General features: G+C 36.2%; 2 protein-coding genes across 2 annotated transcripts; one reads left to right on the top strand and one right to left on the bottom strand.

Annotated features, from left to right (window-relative positions):
- Nucleotides 1–3,029: 3,029 nt before the first annotated feature.
- Nucleotides 3,030–18,364, bottom strand: ube2ql1 (ubiquitin conjugating enzyme E2 QL1). Its single transcript, XM_006635875.3, has 2 exons — nt 16,809–18,364; nt 3,030–4,280 (listed from the first exon to the last, which is right to left on the bottom strand). Exons 1-2 carry the CDS (start codon nt 17,502–17,504, stop codon nt 4,149–4,151), a joined length of 828 nt encoding a protein of 275 aa, XP_006635938.2. The 5' UTR covers nt 17,505–18,364; the 3' UTR covers nt 3,030–4,148.
- Nucleotides 18,365–22,099: 3,735 nt separating this feature from the next.
- On the top strand, nt 22,100–25,066 carry med10 (mediator complex subunit 10). Its single transcript, XM_006635876.3, has 4 exons — nt 22,100–22,355; nt 22,685–22,768; nt 23,178–23,280; nt 24,672–25,066. Exons 1-4 carry the CDS (start codon nt 22,234–22,236, stop codon nt 24,765–24,767), a joined length of 405 nt encoding a protein of 134 aa, XP_006635939.1. The 5' UTR covers nt 22,100–22,233; the 3' UTR covers nt 24,768–25,066.
- Nucleotides 25,067–25,469: the final 403 nt, after the last annotated feature.

Here is a 25,469-nt window from a genome sequence, read left to right as displayed (position 1 = left end):
TTGATTCTCCCCCAAATGTACTACTGGTAGAATATGATGCTCTGACCCATTAAAATTCACAAAACCAGCTGAACAATTTAGTGTAATTACCCAGTTCTGTAACAGTACAAAGGACTCTATATGAGAAAAAGATTTAAGTCTCACTGTGTTTCACCAATGTTGTGACTCATTTTCAAGTAACAGAACACTGTAAATATTATGCATAAACATAAACATAAACTCCTTCATATTCATTGTATCTTGGCTACTTCTAGGACGTCTAACATTGTTATGTTTACACAATATGCCCAGTTAATGTTCTAATTAAGTTTTCTAGATGTACTAAAGATATAGACTCTGCATCCGCATGAATACAGCCCTGTAGCTGTATGTAGTCAATAAAAAAAATGTTATTAAAACAGCTTATTCTTTATATGTAGTTACAATTCATTTTAAAATAAACTTTTAGACAGGAAACCTTGAATCAGTTTTATGTTGCGATATTTTCCTTTATAGTTACACATTCCTCTAAAAATCATAGCCATAAAACAAATCATAGCCAACTCAAAACTGACATATTATCCCAAAAGGAAAACTAAGGAAATCATGAAAAAGCAATACTTTTCTCCAGGGTTAAATAAGCCTATATAGCTTTATTGCACATTCCTGATTTTGCACTACTCTAAACCTGTGATTTTGTGAGGTGAATATAACATCCTTTGTATCCTATAGTTTATTTCTTACAATGAAGACAACATTCTAAATCACCCAGACACCAGGCTTCATTTGGTTCAGGTACATTTCATTCATTTTGTTTTCTGTGAGAATACCCGTGACATGCTCCAAAAAGTTCATTTTGGCAAACCACAAATAAATTAAACACAAAAAATTCATATAATACAACATGACAGAACACAGCTTAGGACATGAAAACAAGAAACAAAAACAAAAACGAAGAAGCAGCTGCTGATTTTTTTTCCTTTTTAAAACAAGAAAATAACAATCACTGATCACATGCAGATATAAGATAACAGAATCATCTCACTTGTTCAGACAATTAGTTTAATTTGTTTCTGCAAACTACCATTCTAAAGTCTATCACAAAATTATGCTCCTAATACAGCAATCCCCAATTTTCTGATATTTTGACATATTATTATTATTAACTTTATCATAATAATCCCTAATACAAGTCCTTAGAAACACATACAATCACTTTTGGAATGACTGGTTTCATACAGATTCATTTTTGAGAAATACCCATTAGCACTGCTGTGCATTTAGATACCAGATGTTTCCAAAAATTCAAACCATGAAAAGCCCCATTTCCTGGTGTAAAAAAAAGCTTAATATAGGTGGCACTCTAAACTTTGTACTTGCAAAATGTAAAAGCTGAAAAATATGCCTTTGCTGATATTGTCTCATTAAAAGAATGAAAAAAAAAACTTCCAATTGGAATCCTGCAGAAACAATACTGTGTCATTCAATGTGTTTTAGGAAGTGTTCCAATTTCTGCACATGCTTTTTCACTGTAAACTAAATAATGGATTGTACTCAATGCTATATCAGTGCGATGACATCAACCACAAACTAATTGTTCCTCTGCTCAAAGTTGCAGGAGCTAACATCTATTTTTACATTCTTTTAAAGTATCATGCAGGAACAGGTCTGGTTTTACCCAGATGTTTTGACTCTAAGAATATGGATGCAAATGGAGGAATTTCCTTTTTCAAATACCAACAATGTTCTGCAGCATCTCTCTTTGCTAATGGAACTGTTAATGGAATTCTAAGCCCACAACATTGATGTTCTTTTTTTTTAGGAGATCAATAAAGGGTACAATGTACTCACCATTTTTTTGTTTTGACAATTGGCTTTGTTGGATTAATACACCAGATATAGTCTTAAATATAAAAGAGAGACCAGGTCTGTAATGTGGTATGCCAATGCAAGCTAGATTTACAGTATATTATAGTAAGACAGAGCACTGCACATCATAAGTGAATATCTAGAGAGTCTAATACAGAGCATTTATTTGTGAAGTGACTTTATAAAAGAGCATCCATTTACTGAGGCAGTGAGGCTGTTTCCCTGTTAAGGTTTCTCCTGAAGGTCCTAAGAGTTTTTAGGAAGGGTAGGACATTCCCTCCTGTCTTTGGTATTGCCCATGCAAACAAAATCTGTTTTCATTTTCTATCTGATCAGACAGGAAATGGCCTTGTTACTACACATGGACTAATGTATCTTAAAAGACAGAATGTTCTTTTAGTTTAAGATACAATATAATAAAAACAAGAATGTACAGCATACATGGAATATATTAAACTGTGTATTTCAAAAGTGATTATGCTCATTTAATTTTGAAAGGGAAACATTTTAATGGTACAAATGTTTATCTTTTTAACATCTTTCTCAACAATAGGATTTAAAGTGTAATTTATCACATCAAATCATTTTAGAAAACTGGATGGAAATACCTCTGTTAAGCACTTCCTATTTTTTATTCTGATATGGCCATAAACCTGAGGTGTGCTGTTATTTTTATGACTTTATTTTGACCGGAAATATCTGTTAATCCCATCAGTATCCAACATTACACTGCAAACAGAGATACCATACTGTAGGTAAGCACATGCATTTCAACTTTGGGGGAAAAAAAGAAAAATGACTACATTTGATATTCCTTGATTAGTCTGTAGGATGATTTGAACAAAACTAATAAAGAATTACAGGGAGAGATAAATATAGATGTTAGCTTTGCATCCTAAGTGGTAATTTCACATATTGTATCTGTACATACTGTAGGTAAAGGGAATTTGAGATGAACTGAGGAATACCAATATGTCCTTCAGACCTAAAGAAGGACCTAAAATTAACACAGTCTGCTCTAACCAATAATTGGACTATTTAGAGCCTCAATACATCATCAAAGACATAGTAGCTCTATCATTCCTTCTGGATTGGTTTTACCTAACTGTTTGAATTTTGTATTATTGTTTTCTGAATTTGAATATGCAGGTGTTTGAAATGAATATCGCTCTGCAATTCAGCAGTGTTCACTGCAGCTCTTTTTAATGCATTTCCACAGTTCAGAGAAAATACACACAGGAACATGAGTAACAAGAACAATTCACAACACTACTGCCAGAGGTGCAGCAACAAACCGTTTGATGTAAAACAATTAAAAATAAAGACATGGCATCAATTATACTGTAGATTCATGCTTTTTGCAGTTATTGATAGAGTTTCTCACTTTAGGAGTTGTCTTAAGCTTAATGCAAATCACATATAATGCCACCTTATTTCTTCTTAATGAGGGAAACAAATCCTATTAAATGTAGGATTGCTTTCCTATCTATGAAAGAGTCTATCCACTTTATATTTAAACTTTCATTTCTGAGCTTCAATTAAACAAACGTTTTCAAGGGACAATTTTCACGTTTTTAAATGTCAGGCCTCTTGCATCTTGCTCTTAAACAATCCATCTATCTGGTATCTAAATTATCAGCATTACAGTTATTGGTATTTTTCAACATCAACAAAGAACAGTGGTTAATTGCCATTGGGTTTTATCTTTACAGTACCTCAGCATAAGCAACATTTTGTGTTTTTTCATTGGAAATCAATGGCCATCTACACAACAAAGTGATGTCTAAATTTAGCCACGAAAGAGAGAGAGAGAGAGAAAGAGAGCACAGCTCCACATAAATTACAATCTTCAAGTTGCATTGACCTGTGAAAAACAGCACAGCAAAAAGTGAACCTCAAATGCACTGCCTGTCTATTAAATATTAACGGCTTCATTTGCATTTAAATGAGAGGAGCAGTGGTGAATGGAAACTCTGATGCCATTCAGTGCAGTACATTGTTGGCATGTAGGGAGAATGAGAGCAAACGCACACGAGATGAAGTGGGTCAGGTGGAAGGAAGGGGCAACAACTTGACATCGGCAGGGCTATCTGTTCCGTAGAGCCATATCCAGTTTTGAAACACAATCCACTAAAGGCGATATTTAGCTGTAAACACATCTGCTCATGAATAAGTTAAATGTCACCATGTGCTCCATGGCACCTAGATGAAAGTACTAAAAGAACAAAGGATGGGAGATGCGCAGCATTGAGGACAAGATGGTAGGTTGTACAGTCTTGCGACACAAATATGTGGCCACGTCAGCCATCAGACACGGGGGGAGACACCCAGCCATACTTCTCATGGGTCTTCACCAGACTCTTAAAGGTTGCCTCTGCTTCTTTACGACTGAAGGCTTTCTTGGATTTCCCAGCTTTCCTGCAGATACGGCCCTGTAGCAAAAGAGAATAAAACTGTAAGGTAAAATATTGACACCACGTTATGGTGAAAAAGTACTTGGTGAAAATTTTAGCGAATGCTGCAGTCATTCCTCATTTAAATCTGTAAACGGCTGAAAGTTTCCACTTTACCCATAAGGAAACAGAGCTGCATTACCATGCTGCTGACATTGTTATTGTCCATTTTTTTCTTTGATCCATCTCCATTTATGTGGCATATATTTTCCCCAAGTTAACACATGCTTTTTGAATTTGAAGAAATGTACTTTTTTCACCTGGGCTTGTAAATTTGATGGATTACTGCACCTTTTTTGGATTCAATATGACTGCTTACTGCTACAGTATGTCCGCCCCCACTGCCATGCAGAGGGAAGAGTTCGCTTTCACGCAGCAGCCAGTGAGTTCAACCTGTCAACCTGTCTCCCGGCGCCAGATGCTGCGGAAACCAATTAACTTGATGACTTGGAGCACCAGGAGATGGTTCATGACCATGGCCGTTCCAGGTGTTTTTCAAGATAAATATTCAGACTTGTCAGAGCTCGCGGCTCTGTCATTGAATTTCAGCTCTGATCCCCTCAAAGCCCTGTTGCATTTCCCCCTAGCTGGACTTCGTTCGCAATACTGAGCTCTGCTTACTTGGAAACTCATCTCCCAGATGACCCCTTGGCTTTGTTAGCTTTCAGTATGTTTCTCAGCTCTGACCCTTGCTTGTATCCTTGACTTCTCTCCTGGATTCCCTCGGCTTGTTACCTCCTTGTGTCTACCTCCTTGTTACGTAGCCTGTGTTTCCATGTGTGTGGATTTGATTTGGATTGAAACTTGACTTAGGGTTTGCCCTTCGCTATACATTGAGCTTCCCAGTGTCTCTAGCTATCTACAACACCACATCACTTGCGTGCTGTGCTCAGCTCAGTAGCATGTCATTACGCTTAAGAGCTCACTATTTAATACATAAATATACTTAATGAGTTTTAGAACATAACATAATCAAGCTCTCCCCACTGGGAAAAAAAGAACATCCTTAAGTGTGCTTATATTTTTATCTACACCGCTTAATTGTGTTTTGAATCATTTCAAATCACTACCTATTACTTTTACACTAATCCGATTTGGAATTGCCAGGTGTTTCAAAACTGAGTGCTCAATGACTCCTTTAAAGAAAGACCTCTAGACACACTCTTCCAACACGCCCACCTATAAGAGCCATTCATCTTCATCAGATCACCCAACAGGAGGGGAAGGTCAATTGCTAGAGCTTATCTGCATGTAATTTGTTGTCTGTTGCACTCTGCCAGTTGATCACTGCATCCTGGGGAAACCCAGTCCTATGTGGCTATGATTGGACTTGAACTGGCAATATTGGGCCATTAAGCTCAGCCTGTGCTCTGACAAGTACTGTACCTTGATTGGGTCAATTTCCACTTAATTCAAATAAACTGATAAGAAATTACGACACTCGTAATATTCAGATGTACATTTATCATTCTTTTTATTCCATCCAATTCCTCTTAAAATGAGCAGTTAGATGCATAAAGAAATGTTCATTCCAATATAACATTCTTGCAGATAACTCTGGTAATAAAACATAGTCAACATAGCTATTTAATACACAGGACTGTACTACCTTTTGTATAATTGTATGGTTTTGCATGTAATTACAATATGCAGATACGAACTGTAGAGGTATATATTATGTACTGTATGTTGTTTATAGCATCCAGTTCTTTGTAAGACACTGTGTGGTTCTCAGGCATTGGTGAATGTGTGTGATGTGTTTATTGTATCATATTTATTGGATCTTTGTATCAAAGTTCAAAGCATAGTGTAATTGATATTTTTATAATGTCCAATGTGAAAATTTAGGTGTTAAATGAAGCATAAAGTGCATGTTTTCCAAGTGATACTTAATAATGTATAAAATTATATTCTGGATATCATATTCCATGTTAACACATTTGTTTAAATATTTGGATAGAAAATCTCTCTCAAAAGTTTTGAGGATTATCAATTTAGATTAACCATGTATACATAATGTTACTACAAGCAGTAAACAAATGTAACTTCTATTAGAAACTGAACCCTAACAGATAGAGCTACATCTATCCAAATTAGCTTTCAAAACCAAAAATATAAAAATATACAGTATGTATGGGTCCTGAGTTCAGTTCAAGATGTGAGTGTCCTCTGTGTGGAGTTTTCAAGTTCCCCTGGGTTTCTTCTGAATACCCTGCTTTACTTTCACCTTGTGAAGACATGCTAGCTATAAGTCTATGTGTTTTTAATTGTTCTTGTGTTTGTATGTCCTGTGAAGGAATTGCCTCCCATCCAGTATAAAGCCCTGGCTTGTATCCTGTGATTTCTGGATAGACTATAGGTTGCCATGACCCTTGCCAGCAATAAGCAGTGTTTAGATAAAAGAGGGTTGCTGAGTATCACTGGAAGTAACTTGAAAGAAATGAAGGAATCTCCTTTAATGGATTTTTAAAGCAAATGTATTGAATTGATTTGAAGCAAATTGATTTTGACATTGTAAATCTAATGGAAAAAAACTGTTGCCATTATTTCATGCAAATCTCAGAAGATATAAGAAGATATACAGTGCTTTGCAAAAAGAATTCAGAGCCTGGGAGAAAGTGTCTTGGGTAACAGTGGGTGAACAGTATCCTGGTCACTCCACAAAAAGGTTTTGTCTGAAAAAAAAAATCTCAAATTCCACATGTGGTGTAATACATAGCACTTAAGTGATCCTGCAAACATGCAGCAGGGTTTTGTGGTCAAACAAGATAAACCTTTTGTTCTAAATGCAAAGCATTACATAGTGATGCTATACTCACCATAGTGCACCACTCAGTCAACACCATCCCTACTGTCAAGCATGATAATGACAACATTATGTTATTATAGTTCTGCTTGTCATCTGTAGGTACTAGGAAGCTTGTCAAGACTTATGGCAACATAGGTGGAGCAAAATACTGACAAATCTGAGAGGACAACTTTGCTCCTAAAACCATGACAAAAATGAACCCTTCAGCAGGCCAATGATCCAAAGCTACAATGGTTTAAGGATAGGAAAGTAAATATCCTTTAGTAGCCTGTGAAAGTGTGACTTGAATCCTATTGAGAATCTGTGAAAATAATTCAGAGACAGCTGTCTACAAGGGGTCCCAAGATGAACAAATCTGACAAAAATTGCACCAAGCTGGTGTGCAAAAAAAGCCTGGAGTTGTTCTTGACATTTACTGAAACTTAATTTACCCTTAGTAGTCAGGTTTGTAATAAAACATAAAATTAAAAAATGTATATGCAGTTTTGGCACAGTAATGCAGTTGTTAACATTGCTGCCTTACAGTGCAGGCTGGGGCCTCCAGTTCAATGGTTCAATTCTGGGCCTTGTGTGCTATCTACAGTATGTGGGGTTTGTATGCTCTCCCAGTGATTGTGTTTTCTCCATGTGGTTCTGTTTCCAAAGACTGGAAATTGGCTTCTGGGAAAATTGACCCTGGGTGTCAGTGTGTGTGTCTGTTTGTCTGCCCTGCAACAGACTGGTGTTCCATCCAGGGCGTATCCTACCATGAGCCCATTGCTTGCCAGGGCAGGCTCTGGCTCCCCCTTGACCCCTGATGTAGATGAAGCAGCTATAAAATGGATGGATGTGTCTGCGTCATCTTGTGATTTCCATTTCAAAATAATTTTGCAGGGTAGTGTACATGCAAATGTTGGCATTGAAGAGAAACTTTTGATTGGAAATTGTTTTCCCCCAAAACAAATCTCATCTTTAAATGTAATAAGAAGGGTAATTTTTCAACTGTAAATAAATTGACCAGAGGTTAGGGTGAATGGAAACTTAAGAAGTCCAAACATCCAAAAATTCTCATTTAAGTAAAATACAGCTAATTGGCCTCAAAAAATAAGTTGTACATTTATTTTATTTTAGAAGAGCTTTTAAATGCATTAGAATTCTGGCATTCATGCCAGTCTGTTCATGATAAATGCAGACAGTTTTGTGCAGATCAATGCCATTTCTTATGATTATAGTTTTGACACAAAAAAGAGATCTCTTTTAAAATTCACTGCTGTTATCTGAAGCAGTCCAGTAAAGTAGATGCATTAGCGAGATTAAAGATACTGGAAAATAAAAGGTAGAGAACTGGTTGTAAATCTCTATTCACTACTTGGATTGCCTTTAAAATTAGAGAATTTATTATTGTCTGGCAGCAAATTTCTTTTATTCGTCAAGTGAGCACTTCTGGAAGCAGAGGAATTTTAGAAGAGCATTCAAAATAATTTATATTTACACTAATGGTGTGCAACATAAGAAGAGAAAATAGAGTGCAGAGATCCATCTGGGGTTTTGTACTTCAAAGGAAAAGCCAATGTTTGTAAATTCCAAAATGATTTATGTAGAGGAAGAGACCACTTCAAACACCCCTGAAGTGCCAGATACAATATATGTACACCTGGGGGTTACCAGCAGCCTTACTGCACAGCATATCAGGTAGAAAAGTGAGAAACGCTTCAACAGTTGAATTAAAGGGGTTAAAAATGCCCAAAATGGAATTTACTTAAATCACAAGGGTTAACATCACTGCTCTAATGAACTGCCAAATGATTTTCACCTGTGACAGGTACTGGAGAGTTTATCATTTTATGGCACCACCAACATCACAGTGTTCCCTCTCTTCATACTGTGGCATTGGTGTGGATATACCATACCATGGTGATGAGCGTCACCTACTGGTCTCCCAGCATCACTCCAGCAACAACATGGCAACCTTCCATCCCAGTACAGACTAAGCCCAGTCTTGTTGAGTTTCTGACTTCTGACAAGATCCGGCTATGAGGTTATAACACTGGTCTCACTAAATATTGTGAGGTCGACTCATTAAAATAAAATACAAAGCCAATAATACTCTTCTGTGATTGGTTTACACCAGTGGTTCTAATGTTCTGCTTCAGCAGCTTTGAATGTTTTACATTTTGTTTTCAGTCACAGCCTTTATTTGTTTTTTTAGGGTGCAAAATACATCAATGAATATTTTCTTTTTCCAAAAAATCCAAATAATATATATAATATTTCTGGATTTTGGGGTGGTGTCAGTCGGTAAATGACTGCAGATGTTAAAAAACCTTTACTTTTTAAACACTGAATAATCACATTTAACCTAATTGTGAGTTTTGAATGAAATGTGAAAGAATACACACATACAGTACATACCAATACAGGGCACATGAAGAAGAGGGAATAGACACTATAAATTTTAAATCATGAATAAAACAAAAGAAAATATTTAAAAAAGTAAATTAAATGAGTAAATCAAACAACACCATAAAAAGGATAAATGGCTATTGCATCAAAAATACTGAATCTGCTGTTCGCACGATAGTTTCTGATGTGCAATTAAAAATCATGACTTTCAATAATAGCATACTGAAGTGCCTTTCAGAAAAAATAGTTTTATACCACCCATTAAAAATGACTACAATTGCTTCCAAATGCCATAAGCAGAACCATGATTAAAATATAGAGATAAAGGAAACTCATTCATGCTGTAAGGAACGAATACAGATGACAACATGAATATTTAAAAAATTAGTCCCCCTAAGAATGTCAGTTACATAATATTTAATGAAATTGGTTAAAAATTCATACAGGACTCTTTTTAAAAAACACATTTTAAATCACCGATTTCACGTTCCATTTCATACTCACTCACCTTATTTACTACAACAGAGACTTAAATTAAAATTAAAATGGCCTTTTCTGCACAGAAATAAGCTCCTGCTCAGTTTATTACCCCGTCTTTATGTGCACTGAAGCACACAGACATAATGGATTTTACTAACTACTGATTAAAAATGAATTAATTGCTAGTACGTTTCTTTGAAAACCTATTTTGTGAGGACTTATTTTTTGCATATTAATAATAAAAGGGTTTGGGAGCATGGCAGCACAGTGGTTAGCATTCCTATCTTGCAGTGGTGCTGCTCTGGGGTCAATTCCTGGGGTGCAATCTCAATAGAGTATACATGTCCCATGGTCCAAAGACATATCGGTAGGATAATTGGTTTATGTAAAAACTGGCCCCGGTGTGAGTGTGAGTGTTTGAGTCTGTCTGATGCACTGGTGTCCAGACCAGGGCGTATCCCACCTTGTACCCCTTTGCTCCCCAGGACCAGGACCACATACTGGATATAGCCATTTGGAAAATGGATGGAATGGTAAAAGATTGATATAACAATGGAGTTTGAATACTGCTGACCTTTAAACTTCAGAATCTGAAAAAGGTAAGGGCTGCTTACGTAAAACAGCTTTAATAAGCAGGTCTTGTTTACGAAATATAAATGTGATCAAGCACTTGGACACACTGAGAGTCAATTAACAATGATTTTTTCCACTGTACTTAGAAGACACCTCTTTCAGTTCAACTGCTGAGAAAACTCCAGACGTCAGTACTTTCAGATAGGAGAAGAAATGTCTGAGGATAATGATAACAAAGGGTTATCTGTTTTAAACATTATTATTAAATTACCAATAATATACATGTGTATAAATAGTACTACATCCCAGAGAATGCTAAAGTGCTTTACGTATGGGAGGTGACCTCCTTCATCCACCACTGAAATGCGTTACCTGCAGTACCTGGATGATACACCGTAGCCATTATACACAAGCAGAAGCACTACACAGAAGATCAGTTAAAGCAGTAGAACATTGCTTCTTCAAATGAATATTGAAAGCCTTTGTGAATGTGCTAGAAGTTCTGGGTTTGGCCTTTCAATGTACCCTGGTTTGCTCCTCAATAAGAGGAATGAGGTATTTATAGCAAATGTATGACAATACACTTTAGAAACTGAATGCTACTCGTTATCCAATAGATGCTTTAGTTAAAGTAAATGATAATTAAATTACTTCTTAGTTTTTCGTATTTCACCGAGATGAATATAGAAAGTGACATTATAATTTTTTTTCTGTGTAAAAAACAATATTTAAATGATGAATATTTAAAATGATTGAAGACAAGTACCGAACTATGGTGAGAAATGTGATACATCATAAACTGCCACAGAGGCTCTCAAGCACTTTTTTTTGGCCAAATGTTAGCATAACCACGTCTGATAACACCAAATCACACAAAACATTGTAATCCCTCATTCAGTCGTGCGGTTATAGTATAGAACAATGGGTTTAAACAGGCAATGTCTGAAAATGATTATGCTAACTTCATTTGAACAATATACAATCTAGGGATGGATGGATGTTTGCCCATTACGCCTTCCGGCATGTTCTTTACAGGACAGGGTTGTTAGCCTTGTGCCCAACCTCCAACATGGAGGAACTGGTGCCCAACATGGGAGACAAACCCACTACCCTGAGATTATGAGTCTACCAACAGAGCTAGTCGGGGCCACATACAATCTAGGGATGCTTATTAAATATCAAACTTTAAAGGAGGTTTTATGTTGGTAAGATTGCAATATTATGGACAATATTATGGTGATTGCAAGCTATATTAAACTGCCATTATGTATTTCTTGATCTAACCCTGTTATAATGTTCATGGTTTTGATCATACATACTGTACTACACATGATCCATAGAGGGTCTCATCCCCTACATTCTTAAGCCTATCTGGTTGTGAATAACTTAATTATTTGGAAAATAGCAGTTTTAATGTTTTAATCTGAATCCACAGCCCAATCTATTCTCATATTGTATAAGGGACCATGTCATCATTATTTTTTTTGTTAAGATTTGTGTTTGATTTCTAATAAACTACAATAACAGTACATGCTTCTATCACCAAATGGCTCTCGGTCACATTTTACGTTACTTAAAATAAGAATTCAGTGATTCAAAAATCAAAATTGAATTCCAGCTTACTCTTATTTTGTGTAGGCACCTTTGCTGACAGTGTGTAATGCTTAAAATATCTTAAAATGAAAGCGTGTGATCATCTGTCAGTAAATGAGAAATTGTACCATTGTAACATTTTCCAGTATTAGTATGTACAACAATGCACTCATTTCACAAATAACTTATGTTTTGTAACATAAAAATTCCACTTAAAATGGCAATTTTTAAAAAGCTTTTAATTCAGCTCCTTTTGAATGCCTTATTTATCGCTTTGAGTTTTCAGAGACCATCTTTTACTCCATAACGGAAACATTTTTCATCCTCCTGAGGGCAGGAATACAAAAAAAACCTTGCTGTTCCAATGTGAACAAGAAGGACAAAAATAGCCAATCTTTGCCTCAGGTGAAGTCAGGGCAGGCAGCAGTTAAATTGGCCTGAAATAATGGAACTGTTCACTCACTTGAAATGAAATGTCCAGATCCAATTTCAAAGGCTCTAGTGTAAATGAAATGAAACTTTCATGTTGTCTTCTTTAATAAAGACTAAAATTAAAATATAAAAGGCTTGTGAGAGTTGTGTGTAGAATGTTGCTCATGTGTACTATTTTATTTACTTGCTATTGGCTGTGATCAAGTATATTTCTAAGAACAAGTATACACTTGCACCATTATGCTTTGGGTACAGGAAATGTGGCATTCACACAATTGAGAGCCAACATCCAAGAATCTTCCTGTAAGTGACTATTATACAGTTCAATAGGTAAAAGAAGAGCAGCAGCTGGATCACACTGAAACATCCAGGAAGAAAACATGCTCCTAGCATGCTTTGAAGACAAACAGGGGTATCATGGCATATACTGAGCGCATATCTATATAATGTTTGTATAGACTGATCATAACACATAAATAATTATTCACATTAAAACTACAAGCTTCTATGTTTCATGTTAAGAAGGAAAACAAATTCTAAAGATTTGTTTGACAGGATGTGCTGACTCCATTTCATTTGTACATATGCATGAGTGGGCAAATATCACACTTTATTGCAGCATATTTCAAGGTTAGCACAAAATGGCCACATACTGTAAATGACTACTACATTGCTGTGGTCATGTATACCTGTTTTGCCACATTTATATGGATTAATATATTGTTTCTTTCAAAGCCACACTCTGGATGGCATTTACAGTAAGTTAAAATGTCATGTGTTAAAAACTTAACTTAATTCCTTTTATGCTGTGTTAAGTTTTACAGATACAGTTTGAGATTGGTGGAACAGAAACTGAGCTAGTTGGAACGCGAGGAACTGACTATTCTATTTTTGTAAGTTACAAGTGCAGGAGAAAAACCATGACACATTTCAAAATATAGTCCTTTGTTCTGGCACATAATTGCATATTTTTATTTCACATAAATCATGAATAAAGTACCTGAAGTGTTGAGTATTTTCATCAATTAAATATTTAAATTTATCACAAAATAAATTACTTTTTCATCAAAAAAATTCTGGAATGCATTAAATTGATTATATCACATTTAACACACTCAAAGGCATTTCAAAGAGTTGTTTAGAATATGTCTGCCATTCAATTAATTACTGGAAAAACCATTTTGTTTTCTGTAATAACATAGAATGCAAAAGTAATTTCACAATGATAAAGATAATGCAATATCCTTAGGCTTGAATATAAATCACTGCTTAGCAATGATGAACATCTTTAGCACTGCAGTCCTTCCACTGACTTCCCAACAGTACACCATTTTCTTTTCAAGAATGTAATTTGGTAAAATTGTGATTCCAGAAATTATGTAAAATACCTTTCTTTGTGCAGTATTATTTTTGTGTTTTGTTCTACAGTGCGATGGAACCTTAAAATCTTCATTAAAAAACTGTTGTCAAACATCATAACCCTCTGAGAAAAAACAGGTTTCAAACATTATTTTAAATGTCCAAAAATGAGTCACTGTACAATATAGTTAGAAGAATGACCATCACAGAACAGCATTCACAGCTCCTGGCAAAGCCAGAGACAAGAATCTCTTGAGTCTGGCATAGGCTGATGTCTGAATGTGAGAATGTTGGATATGCACAGAACATTTTTGGCAGATGATCAATGCACCAAACTGACTCAAACGACAATCATAAAAACACTGTATTCCTGGGATTCAATAGAAATATATCAAATAAGTGAATTTAATGTTACATTTGCTTTTCTACAGACATTTCAAATATTGTAGGAAAATATAGGAACAAGTAAAGGTTTATTCTACTCTTCTTCTTCTTCTTCTACCCTTCTTCAGGTGTGTTTCTTTTCTTCCCTTTTCAGCATGGAATAAACCTTTGCTTGTTCCTTTGCAGTCTACGCATGCTGATGCAGCTACCTGCTTGAACTACTTGTAGGAAAATATGTTCAGATTACAAAGGTCTCTGCCACAGAATTTGGAAATCTACATGGTGAAATAGAAATGCAATTGTAAATTGAATTATTTTAAGTGGTAGTGATACCTGTGTTCATTGTTCGCTACATATTTTTATTCATTGTATTCTACATTTTAGAATAACAGGGAAGATGGAGAAATTATCATGCCATTTTAACAACTTTTGTTTCTATTATTTAAACACTGTAGCATACATTTTTGGAGGGTAGGATGGTATTTTGATTAACAAGACAACTGCTATTTACAAAGCGGGTCATTGTAGAGCTCCACTTCAATGAATATGTTGGTGAAATTGTATTGGGTTATACTTTCCTACTTTATATTCACACCTGCTCAAGCACTTCAGATGTAAACTAGTTAATAGTTAAATCTGCATTTCGTGCCAATGTTAAAAACATTGTGCATATTTGCTGTCAATTAAAAAAGGCAATACTGTTCATATACTAAACATGTAACCTGGCAACCATAACAACAAGCTACCCCTTTCAGTTTCTTGAATGAATATACTGAATAAATGTCATTTTCAGGCTAGTCACACATATGTTTCATTTAGCTTAACTTCAAATTATTTTCCCTCAAAAAAACTTTTTCTATAATCCCAAGCACTTGCATTGTCTCCTGCTGATTTGCAAAAAACAATAAGCAGTTGCAATCTAGACAAAATTCAAAGTATCTCAAAGTAAACAATGTCATTAAATTGAAGTAGCTTGGGGACATGGTAGTTCAAATTGTTTATTGCAATAAAGTGCTGTTGAATCAAAGCACTGATTAAGAGATAGCAGTGATAATGAGATGGAAAATCTCATTAAACTTTTCTTAATTCTATATATCTAAACTGTAAATGTTAAAGGTCAATCTGTTTACTACCAAAGGATCAGTGCCTTTATATTGTGCCATCTTTGTCTGTGGGTCACGGTTTCATAAATATTCCTTCCCTCTAATGCTCGATGTTCTTTTAATATTTAAGATGAAGGTAAACTGAAAAGGGCACCAAGCCTTTAAAAGGGGTTATATAAAAATGTGGTAATCAAAATTAAATGAATAGCTTTTCAATGGTTAATAGCATACATATTTGCAATACATTAGAGATCCCTGTATATAAAATACAATCTGAAAACAAATCTATGCCGCGTTTCGCATAGTTTCTTCCAGTTGTTTTTCCCAAAGAGAATGATCACATAGAACATGACCTCACATTTCAACATTAAAGTGGACTGATTGTAGATTTTCTGATTCCACGACTTTGCCAGTCACGTTTTACCCACCAACCAAATCAGGAGTGATAGCGGCGACAAGTTCAGAAGGCTTAGATCAAACTTGAACAAACTAACTTTGCATTGTAGTTGTTCAGTAGGAGTCGCTGTGGTGCAATGAAGTCAACCCTTCCTTGAAATAAAATTGAATTGAATTGTAATACATTACCAAGTACAGCACTAGTAGTCGTTGGTACGCATGTTTGACTAATTTAGTGAAAATCAGTACATCTACCAACGTCGATTATTGGGTTTATAAAGTCAATTTTTACGACATTTAGCCGAAACGTGACTTTCAAAATTAACATAAAGATAAAGGTAAATGGAATAATAAATTCATGGTCCCGTTGAAAATAATTATTTGCCTTTTTTCATGCCTGTGGGAACTGCCTTACCTGAAATAAGGTGATCCTACACTGGTATAAGCCAGACCGTCTGTGAGCATTAATATTCAACAGTACCTTGGAAACACTGTTATATATCACTGTATTTTGCCTAGTTAATCTAGTACGACGTTCTAATTGTTGTTTAATATTCATGAGGGTCATGGGAAAAACACAAAGTAACAGGCTTTTATTTTATACTGATTTGCTTTCAGAAAGGAAAGTTCAATAAAGCATTTTTGATACGCCTGTAATGTTGCTAATTGTGTTCTTTTAAACTACTGTAAGGAAAAATGTCACATTACCTATCATTTGCTTCCTTCTGTTTTCAAATGTTAATTTTACCTAGATTTGCAGTAGCAGTGTTTATAATAATGCTAAGATCTGAGCACAGCAACTGCGAAAGACTCGCGTATTCGTGATTTTTAAAAATTGAGCTCAGAGACTCGATGATTCTCAGTAAACAAACAAACAAACAAACAAACAAACCGTGCATTTCAATCAACTAGAAGCTGATTTCTGCCGCAAAATAAAAAACAATAAAAAAGGAGTAGCAAACCACATACAAGATTGTCGAATGAATTGACCCTCACCTGTCCTTTTACGAGACTTGCTGCGAATTGTCTCATCACCGCCTCCACGGTGTATGCGCTGGACCAGCCGCGGGGTGTCAACAACTCCATGCAGATTGCTCCTCCATCCAGTACGTAGCCGTTCTCCAGCCTGGGTGTGAGTACCCGCATGAAAGGCGGGGAGAAGGGAAAATTGTCGGGGAAGGATATATTCAGCAATATATATTCAGTGTTGGTTTCTTTCATATCCTGCCAGAGAGCAGAATCTTTGTCCACCTGGTGCAACTTGACATTCCATTCAAAAAGGTTATCGTCAGCCAGCTCCACTGTTATAAAGTTGTCAGCAAGCCTCTTAATTTCCTGCAGTTCTTTCATCAACCTCCTCGTCCGGACCTGGGTACAGTGCTGCCTGTGCGGCACCAGCGGTTGCAATGATGTGGAGGTTGCCTTGCTACCTCCCACTTGCTGTTTTTCCTTGATGTCCTTGCCCTGCTTATCCTTGCCAGATGGCTTGTCCTTCGTGGATTGTTCCGATTTCTTGTTCTTTATTTCAGGAGGGTTGAGGATGTTGCTTTCGTTGCTGGTGTTGCAGTGCTTAATGTTGTTGTTTTTCTGATTGCCTTTGCTCCCTTTGAAAGAGCCCTGGTGATGCTTCGGATCCTCAGTGTCTCTGTCATGGAGTCGAATGAGACCTATTTTCCGTAGAAGAGTAGCCATAATAGCGTTTGCGCTGCTGGCTACTTGCACAATATGAGTTTAAGTACTCTTAACAGAAGACGGAAAATGTTTAGTATCTTTGCCTAATGCAGCCTCTTAAGATGACCAGTGGGCGATTTCATTCAGTCTTCTGATCTCAGTGCATCTTGTATGAAATCGATTAAAATGAGAACACAAATGCCATTACTGGGAACGGAGCCGCATAACACATCCGATCGTACAACACGAAAGATCAAATCTTTAGGTTCTCTTATACAACCGATAAATTAGGCTTTCAAGGATTCGATGCAATTCTCAGCTCTTCGTTGCAGCAATTTTGACAGGTCGGTTTTGCAATTGACTGCAGTTTTGCGGCTGAGGCTGCGGTTGTACTCACGTCTCCCAGCTGTACGTTCGACACTGCTTTGAGAATAATGTTCAGATTTCCCAATAACCGTTTTTGCGACACGATCAGTCACATCTAATTGTATTGATGATCACGATGTCTATGTCCAGCAGCCCGTTATACAAATCAACTTACCCTTGGTGATACTTTGTATTTCAAGACCGACGTCTTTTGTTCATTTCATCCAAAAAGAGGACGTATGAAAAGGAATCTAGGTAGTTAAAAAAAGATGTTTATCTTTAATCCAGACTCTCCCACCAATCTGACATTGCAGAGGTAAACCCTTGATGTAACTGCAGCTGCTGCAGCACCAGCAATAATGCTGCTCGGACTGAACCAATCTGATTATGCTTAGCCAAAGAAGAGCACGAAATAGCAGCAGCACGTCTGAGACGTAAAAACGTCAGTAGTCGCTGCTGCTCTACCTGGCCTGAATGAACAAACAGGCATGGAGTGATATATCACCCAAGTGGGAACTGTTTTTAAATGGCTCTGCCGTTGTATTTGATAGAGGCTACGGTAAGAGTTTTTCACCCCTAAACTAATACGTTTAAAACCATACCTCTTCGGGGCCCCCAGATCAGCCAATGAGAACTGCGGGGTTTACTACGGATATAATTAAATTAACCCAGAAATTAGGATGCAGCAGTTCAGCTGCAGTCTCTGTCCAACCTTTAAAATAAAATAAGGCATGCTTGTTAAAATGAAAGAGTTGAGACTGACTACAACATTGTGTTGTCTTTGGGATAATTCATATAATTGAATAAAGACTAAAACCAATTTAGGAGTAATTAAGTAAAAACTAAAGACGAAAAACCTGATATGACGATAGATTTATTAGTAATTGTATACAGAATTTCTCTTTTAAAAATACAGTACAACTGACCAAGTCAATGTGTTTATACCTGTTGTGGACTATTAAGATTTTTATGTATTAAAAATGATATTGCTTGTGATATTTGAAGCATTGGTTGTGAAGCACAAATTATGTGCACAAAAGTGGAAATTAAGTGACAGTGTATTCTGCTTCCATTCCTTATCCATTTCCTTCCACACCCATGTGGTCCTTCAGAAATCAAGACATGGTTTTGTGCCATTTTTACACCAATGACGTGTCAAGCAGACAGGGTTCAGAGTCATCTGAAAAATAAATTTGCTACAAAATTGTAGACTTAAAGATCGTTGTTGTTTGCAGTTACATCTTCAAATGTCATTACGGATTACAGTACATCATGCAACATACTGTATATTTTAGTAAAAATGACATTTATAGATATTAACACTGGAACATTTGACATATTAAGGAACAATAGTTCAGGTTTCAAGGGAATTATTCTTTGCATTGGAAATTGATTCTTGTTACATCTCTGCATTTTATATTTTTGTTTGAAATTCCCTTCAGGAAATTACTGCTTTAATTCCAGACAAGACATTTTGACCCACTTTCATAACATCCAAATATCTAAGCTAATTATGTACTTAAGTCCACAGAGAAATATTTTGTCAAAGTCATTTAACATTTCTTCATAAATTACACAACTGAGAACATCATGACACTTGAAATGCAAGAGGCAAGATGCTACAAGATTTAGTACTATTAATTAAAAGGATCTCGGTATGTTATTCTTGTCAGTATTGTCGATTATACTCTTTTCTTTGTGAACTTCTTTTCAATGAATATTAAATGAGTAGTGGCAATTATGATACTCATCCATCTTCAAACCACTTTTGCTCAATTCACAGGGGAGCTTACCCAGAAAGCAACGGGCACAAGGCAGGAACCCTAGATGAGATACCAGTCCATCACAGAGCACACATAGAGACAACAACACACACTAACACCAGGGCCAGTTTTCCCAGAAGCTAATTAACCTACCAGTATGTTTCTGAACTGTGGGAACCAGAGCACCTGGAGGAAACCCACACAAACATGGGGAGAACATACAGACTCCACTCCAGTCACATCCCTGGTCCAGAATTGAACCCAGGGCTCCAGCACTGCAAGGCAGCAATACTAATCACTGCACCACTGTGCTGCCCACCATTATGATATTGAAATATAAAAAAATAATGTATCTTAAAGGAAATGAGTGGTATTGAGATGATAACTTTGTAAACAATGTGGTTTTTACATTGTTGTTATTCATACTAATGTGAGGCTGGTAAAGTGATAAAGGCAGTAAGTGACAATGGGAAGAATTTCTATAGGAAATTCAATTTAATTTGGGGCTATTTAATATTTTTGTACATTACACGTACACCTGTAAACCGTAAAACATGAACTAAACATATACGATTGAAACAGAATATTATATAGCAGAAATGCTTAGTATGTTTTCTATATTTACCTATACAAGTTAGATAAATGAATGAAATGGAATTTCTTGTGTACGCCAAGGGAAAGTTAAAAAGGTACTGAGGAAAAAAAATCCCGGCATAAGTATGGGAATAGGCTGTTTGCGCACAATTATGGAGATACCATTCTATCAACAGCTTGTCTGTTTCTGTCCACCTGTCTCCACGATTAATCACATCATTTCCAACACAATGATTCAGCTTTGACTCCTCCAGATACAAAATCTGGAAATGAAGTGCTTTCCATGCACGAATGGCAGCTGTAAGTGTTAAGAATGAAATGTAAATACAGAACCCTTGTTTTGCAATGCTTAAAAATAGTCATAAAGAGAGGTTGTTTTTAATCGTGAATCTTTCATTTTAAAGATGGAAAAAAAACACTGAATGCTATTCCTAGAATCATCATAGCTCAGCATGAGACAGAAGTCTTTCTTTTCACCTGCTGGGATCTTGGCTGAATTAGTATTGAGCAGTTTGTGTGTTGTATCACTGTAAGAGGATTCCCTGCCAGCACCATCAGCCCTGTAGACAAAAATGATGAAATATTTGTTGTATTTGGTTCTGTGATTTTAAAGGTATCTTAAAACAACAACAGCACAAAATCTTTTAGAAGATATCTTTTACAGACTAATATTGTGGATCTATCCATTAGGTAAACTAAAGATTGACATCTAATTATACACGTCTGGTCAACACAAACTGTATACAGGGTCATCATAGCAAGTGCTTGTGCAAACGTTTGAGCTATGTAAATACAGCATTTCATAATCTCAATCTTTTTCAGCAGGTAATTTCATGTTACTGAAGACCAAGTAAGAACACTTCCATAAAAAGTGCCTGTCTTAACAAAAAAAAATCACCATCTAAGATGGGTATTTATCTTAAATGTCTGCACAACAAAGTTAGGAAAAAATAAAACCTTCTGAGAAAAGTCCAGAAATAGGTGATGACCAAGATAACTTGGCATGATCTATGCAATGCGCTTATTTGCATCAAAAACGGAACACGAAATGGTAAAAGCTGTTCATCAGTGTCGGCAGCATGACTTGTTTGCTTACATGTAAAGTACCATTCACTCCTTCTGTGAAGTGCTAGTGTTAACAGACGAGCCTTCTTAGTCATCAACACAAGTGCGTGGAAAAGGCAGCTTGAAGCATTTCTCCAGAAGAACAATATCTGCCGGAATCATATACTGTTCTGCACTGAAATGTATGGATCTCTCTAATACATGTACGCTAACCAAAATAAATTAAAAAACTTCCAGTGTTCTGGGGGCATTTTCTTAATTCCAAGACGTTAAGAGATTGACCGTTCTCAAGATAGTACGTTGAATAAACTTTGAGGTTCTCGCGCATGATAGAAAAGACGAGATTTATCAAACGTCTCTGACTTCAGACGTATTTCAGTATTTTACTTATTCAAAAGATCAATTCCATTTTCAGTCTGCAGTTATCCAAGTTCAAGGAAATGCATAGAAACAAAAATTTCCACGTTTACCGTTTCCTAGTCATTCTAATGGTTGCACTGTTTATTTTTCTAGTATAGAAATTCTGGATATATTCTATAATCTTTGTGTACTTGAAGGTACGTAAGATTTCGGTTACGTCGGTTGCTTTGTTAGAAGTATATATTCCAATTAAAACAGCCGAAAAGTCAGGATGTGGTATTTTCATTAACACTTCACAAAAGCCGTAACTATTCTCAAATTTCAGCAGCAATTTACTGAAACATAACTTCTCTGTCGCACTTAAATATTTTCAGCAAACGATTTCCTTTATGGCACTCCGTTGCTACGGATTCTTGGGGTTGCTAGGAGTAACCTGGTCTTACTGATGTTTGATTGGTTGCAACGGTGCCGAAAAATGGTTCTATCAGTAAGTGTGAAAAATGGAGTAGAGTTGTGATTACTGCTGTTGTTGTTTTTGTTTTTACAATAGGTACTTTTTGTTTTTGTTTTTCTGTTTTGGTTCGTCGGCTTGCGTTTTGGAAATGGCGGAAAAATTCGATAATCTCGAGGAGCATCTAGAAAAATTTGTGGAAAATATACGCCAGTTGGGCATTATTGTCAGCGACTTTCAGCCGAGTAGCCAGACAGGACTTAACCAGAAACTGTAAGTTTCTTTACGTTTACAGCTTCTTGTTTCTTAGATGTGCCCCATTTCAGATAATATATATGTATATCAGACTTTTTGTCTGGACTGTTATTTTTGCGCATGTCAACCATTGTTTTGTTGTTTTTTTTAGCAGAAAGGTAATTAATAGCATGATTCATTAGCCACTCTATAGCGTAAAATCTGTATAATAAAAAAAGCAAAGTGCTTTGGTATACAATTATATTTTTTACGTTATTAAACCAAATTTGAAATAACGAGCACACTAGCAACTAGCAGGTGATGTCTGCGGAGCCTTAAATTGCCAGTGACGATTTTCTTTGTTTCAGGAATTTCATGATCACCGGATTGCAGGACATTGATAAATGCCGTCAGCAGCTACATGATATCAATGTTCCGCTGGAAGTATTTGAGTAAGTATTTTTTTTCTTTGTTGTAATGTGTAGTCATCAGGTTTATTCACTGTAGTAGGTCTAGAAAATAGTATTGTTATCTGTTCAAATCTGCATCGCAGAGATTATCGTGGATCAATTGGAGTTGATTAGGAAAATTATTAAACCGTCCACTATTTACATTTAATCTTTTATTACGAAAACATAGTATATATATAGATATAGTATTGTTCTTCTACAATACATCTAGAAGGTACATCACAGTTATTGAATGAAAGTCTATCTAAAGTGCATTTAAACATTTTTCTAAAAAGTATATTATTAACAAAATAGAATAATTTGTGTGTAATCTATCATAACATCTCGAAGTGTTATTTACTATACATTATTGTATGTAGAAATCTTTACTAAATCTATTATTTTTCAATAGATACATTGATCAGGGCCGTAATCCTCAGCTTTATACTAAAGAATGCTTGGAGAGAGCCTTGGCAAAAAATGAGCAAGTTAAAGGGAAGATTGATACCATGAAGGTAAGGAAATGAGTGAAGATTTGTGTGTGAAATCTTCAGTGCTCATGCAAGAAGGCTGAGCACATGAGCAAGACACAGTAGTGATATCGCCTGTCTCTAAAATCTAGACAGTATAAAACTACTGTGGCACAGGATCCAGTCTTGTGGTGAAGCTGGGTATCGAGTGGCACTGTATGGCTCTGTGCCCACTAGCCGCCTTGATTGAAACTGGCAGGGTCAGAGTAGAGTTGTGCTTCTCGCTGGTGTTGAGTAGAATTCTCCCGTGATGGAATACCCAGTCTTTTAGCGGAGTGCAGCTGTGTGTGCACGTAGCCTGCGATCGGCCTGGATCGAATTCCAGCAGGGGCAGTACGAGATTTACTCATGACAATAGTGCTGTGACTTGGATTTCTCAGGCAGGCGTCTATTCGTCACCGAGGCTGCTGGAGGAGAAGGAGGAATGTAGAGGGGGAGAGTGCAAAGGGCTCAGTGCACTGAGCTAGTTACAGTAGAGACGTCACCTCTCTTGGAAATCTAGACAGTCCTGCAGCAGAGGAACATGTCTTGTGGCACAGTGGGATTGTAGACGGGTTATAGCTTTGGGTGGCTTTGGGCCTACTAACGACTGATTGAATCCCAGCAGAGACAGATTAGCTGCGTTTGCAGTATACAAAACATAGCTCTGATTGGGCTACTGGAGGAAATATTTTTGTGTCCTCAGAATATGTGTGTCCAAGATGTTTGTGCACACCCAAACAAATTGTGAACAGAGCACTATAAAAAAAACTCTATGCCTTGATATGAGTTAAACACAAATTGCATTAAAACTCCAACAAACCTGCAACCCAAGACATACCCTAATAAGTTTGTGCTGTAAAAAAAGGATATTATACAATTTCTAGCTAAAGTCCTAATGAAGCTAGCGTTCAGATGTGTGAAGATCCTGCAAGAGTGTATTTAAAAGATAATTTATTTAGTTTGACATTAGTATTCATTTTCCAGTAAGAAATGTATGATTTGTATTTGTTCCAGAATTATTTATACTGAAATAATTAATTTGTAAAATGATTTAATTGGGAATGATGCAAACTCATATTGAATATGCACCAAATAAGAGCTAAAGTCGTACAAACTGCAGATGGCACTTTGGGACATATGTCAAAAATCTTTTCTTGCAGATACTAATGGAAGGAAATTGAAAGTCTTGTTTTAGGATTGACTTCTAGACTACTTTAAAGTGATGAATTTTTCCATTTAAGGATAGAAAGGACATCATTTTTACTGTGACCTTGTTGTTAGTTTTCTTATGCGCCTCACTTTGAACATATGTAACACAAAAGAATACAGAACCCTTTTTCTGTGACAAAAAGAGTTTATTCTTATTTTATCTCTTCATCTCGTTCCTTTTTTAGAAATTTAAAAGTCTTCTGATCCAAGAACTGGGGAAGGTTTTCCCGGAGGAGATGGCCAAGTATAAAGCAATTCATGGTGAAGATCCCCCCTCATAGCCCTCAGGATTCTGGCAGGCATGGAACTGCCATGTGTTGGACAAAATGGTGTAAATATATACAGTATATATTTGTTTCTGCAAAGGGGTTTTGAGACTTCTTTTGAACTTTCTCAAATGTTAACGTTTCCTACTGCGCGGCGAGGGGACGGTTGAGTAACATTACAAGTTTCTTAAAACAAAGATCAGTGCCAGTGCAGTGGGAGGTCAAGGCCACGACCTCATCTGCAAGAGCTAAACCCTTTTGTACTGTTTTACCACAACCTGTTTTGTAATAAATAATTTTGCTAATACAAGAAATGTGTGTTTTGTGTCGTTATTGAAGATAAAATCTTTCAGCGCTTTCAGCCTAGCTACAGACAGACACGGATCTCTTGTTCGAAGTTGCTGAATTTGACGTTAAATTAGCAAGAAATGAGACACAATAATGAGAGTGATGCCATTATCTTTCTTTAATATGCACAGGTTTGAGAGCAAGCACGGCTATTCTAGAATGCCCCAGTCTATACGGTTTCTACTTACTGTACTCTTGAGACTCGTTACTTTTTCTATGAGGTTTGTTTCCTCTGTCCTTTGTGATTAAAACCATTCTTATTCAATGGAGTTGTTATTAGGCATGTTTCTTTTTTCTTTGTTCATTCTGCATACGTTACTTCATAATAAGTATGTATTCCTTGTTTAAATGATAAAGAAAGTGAATGAG

This window comes from Lepisosteus oculatus, chromosome 10 (genome assembly GCF_040954835.1).
Source record: "Lepisosteus oculatus isolate fLepOcu1 chromosome 10, fLepOcu1.hap2, whole genome shotgun sequence".
NCBI classification, from domain to species: domain Eukaryota; kingdom Metazoa; phylum Chordata; class Actinopteri; order Semionotiformes; family Lepisosteidae; genus Lepisosteus; species Lepisosteus oculatus.
Note: the sequence above shows the minus strand (reverse complement) of the source record. Positions and strands in the feature narration are given on the sequence as shown.

Excerpts from the sequence above, each read along its gene's own strand:
- med10 (XM_006635876.3), top strand. The coding sequence starts at position 22,234 with ATGGCGGAAAAATTCGATAATCTCGAGGAGCATCTAGAAAAATTTGTG. Across the intron at positions 22,356-22,684 it reads ACAGGACTTAACCAGAAACT|GAATTTCATGATCACCGGAT; the intron begins GTAAGTTTCTTT and ends TCTTTGTTTCAG. Across the intron at positions 22,769-23,177 it reads GTTCCGCTGGAAGTATTTGA|ATACATTGATCAGGGCCGTA; the intron begins GTAAGTATTTTT and ends ATTTTTCAATAG.
- ube2ql1 (XM_006635875.3), bottom strand. The coding sequence starts at position 17,504 with ATGGCTACTCTTCTACGGAAAATAGGTCTCATTCGACTCCATGACAGA. Across the intron at positions 4,281-16,808 it reads CAAGTCTCGTAAAAGGACAG|GGCCGTATCTGCAGGAAAGC; the intron begins GTGAGGGTCAAT and ends CTTTTGCTACAG.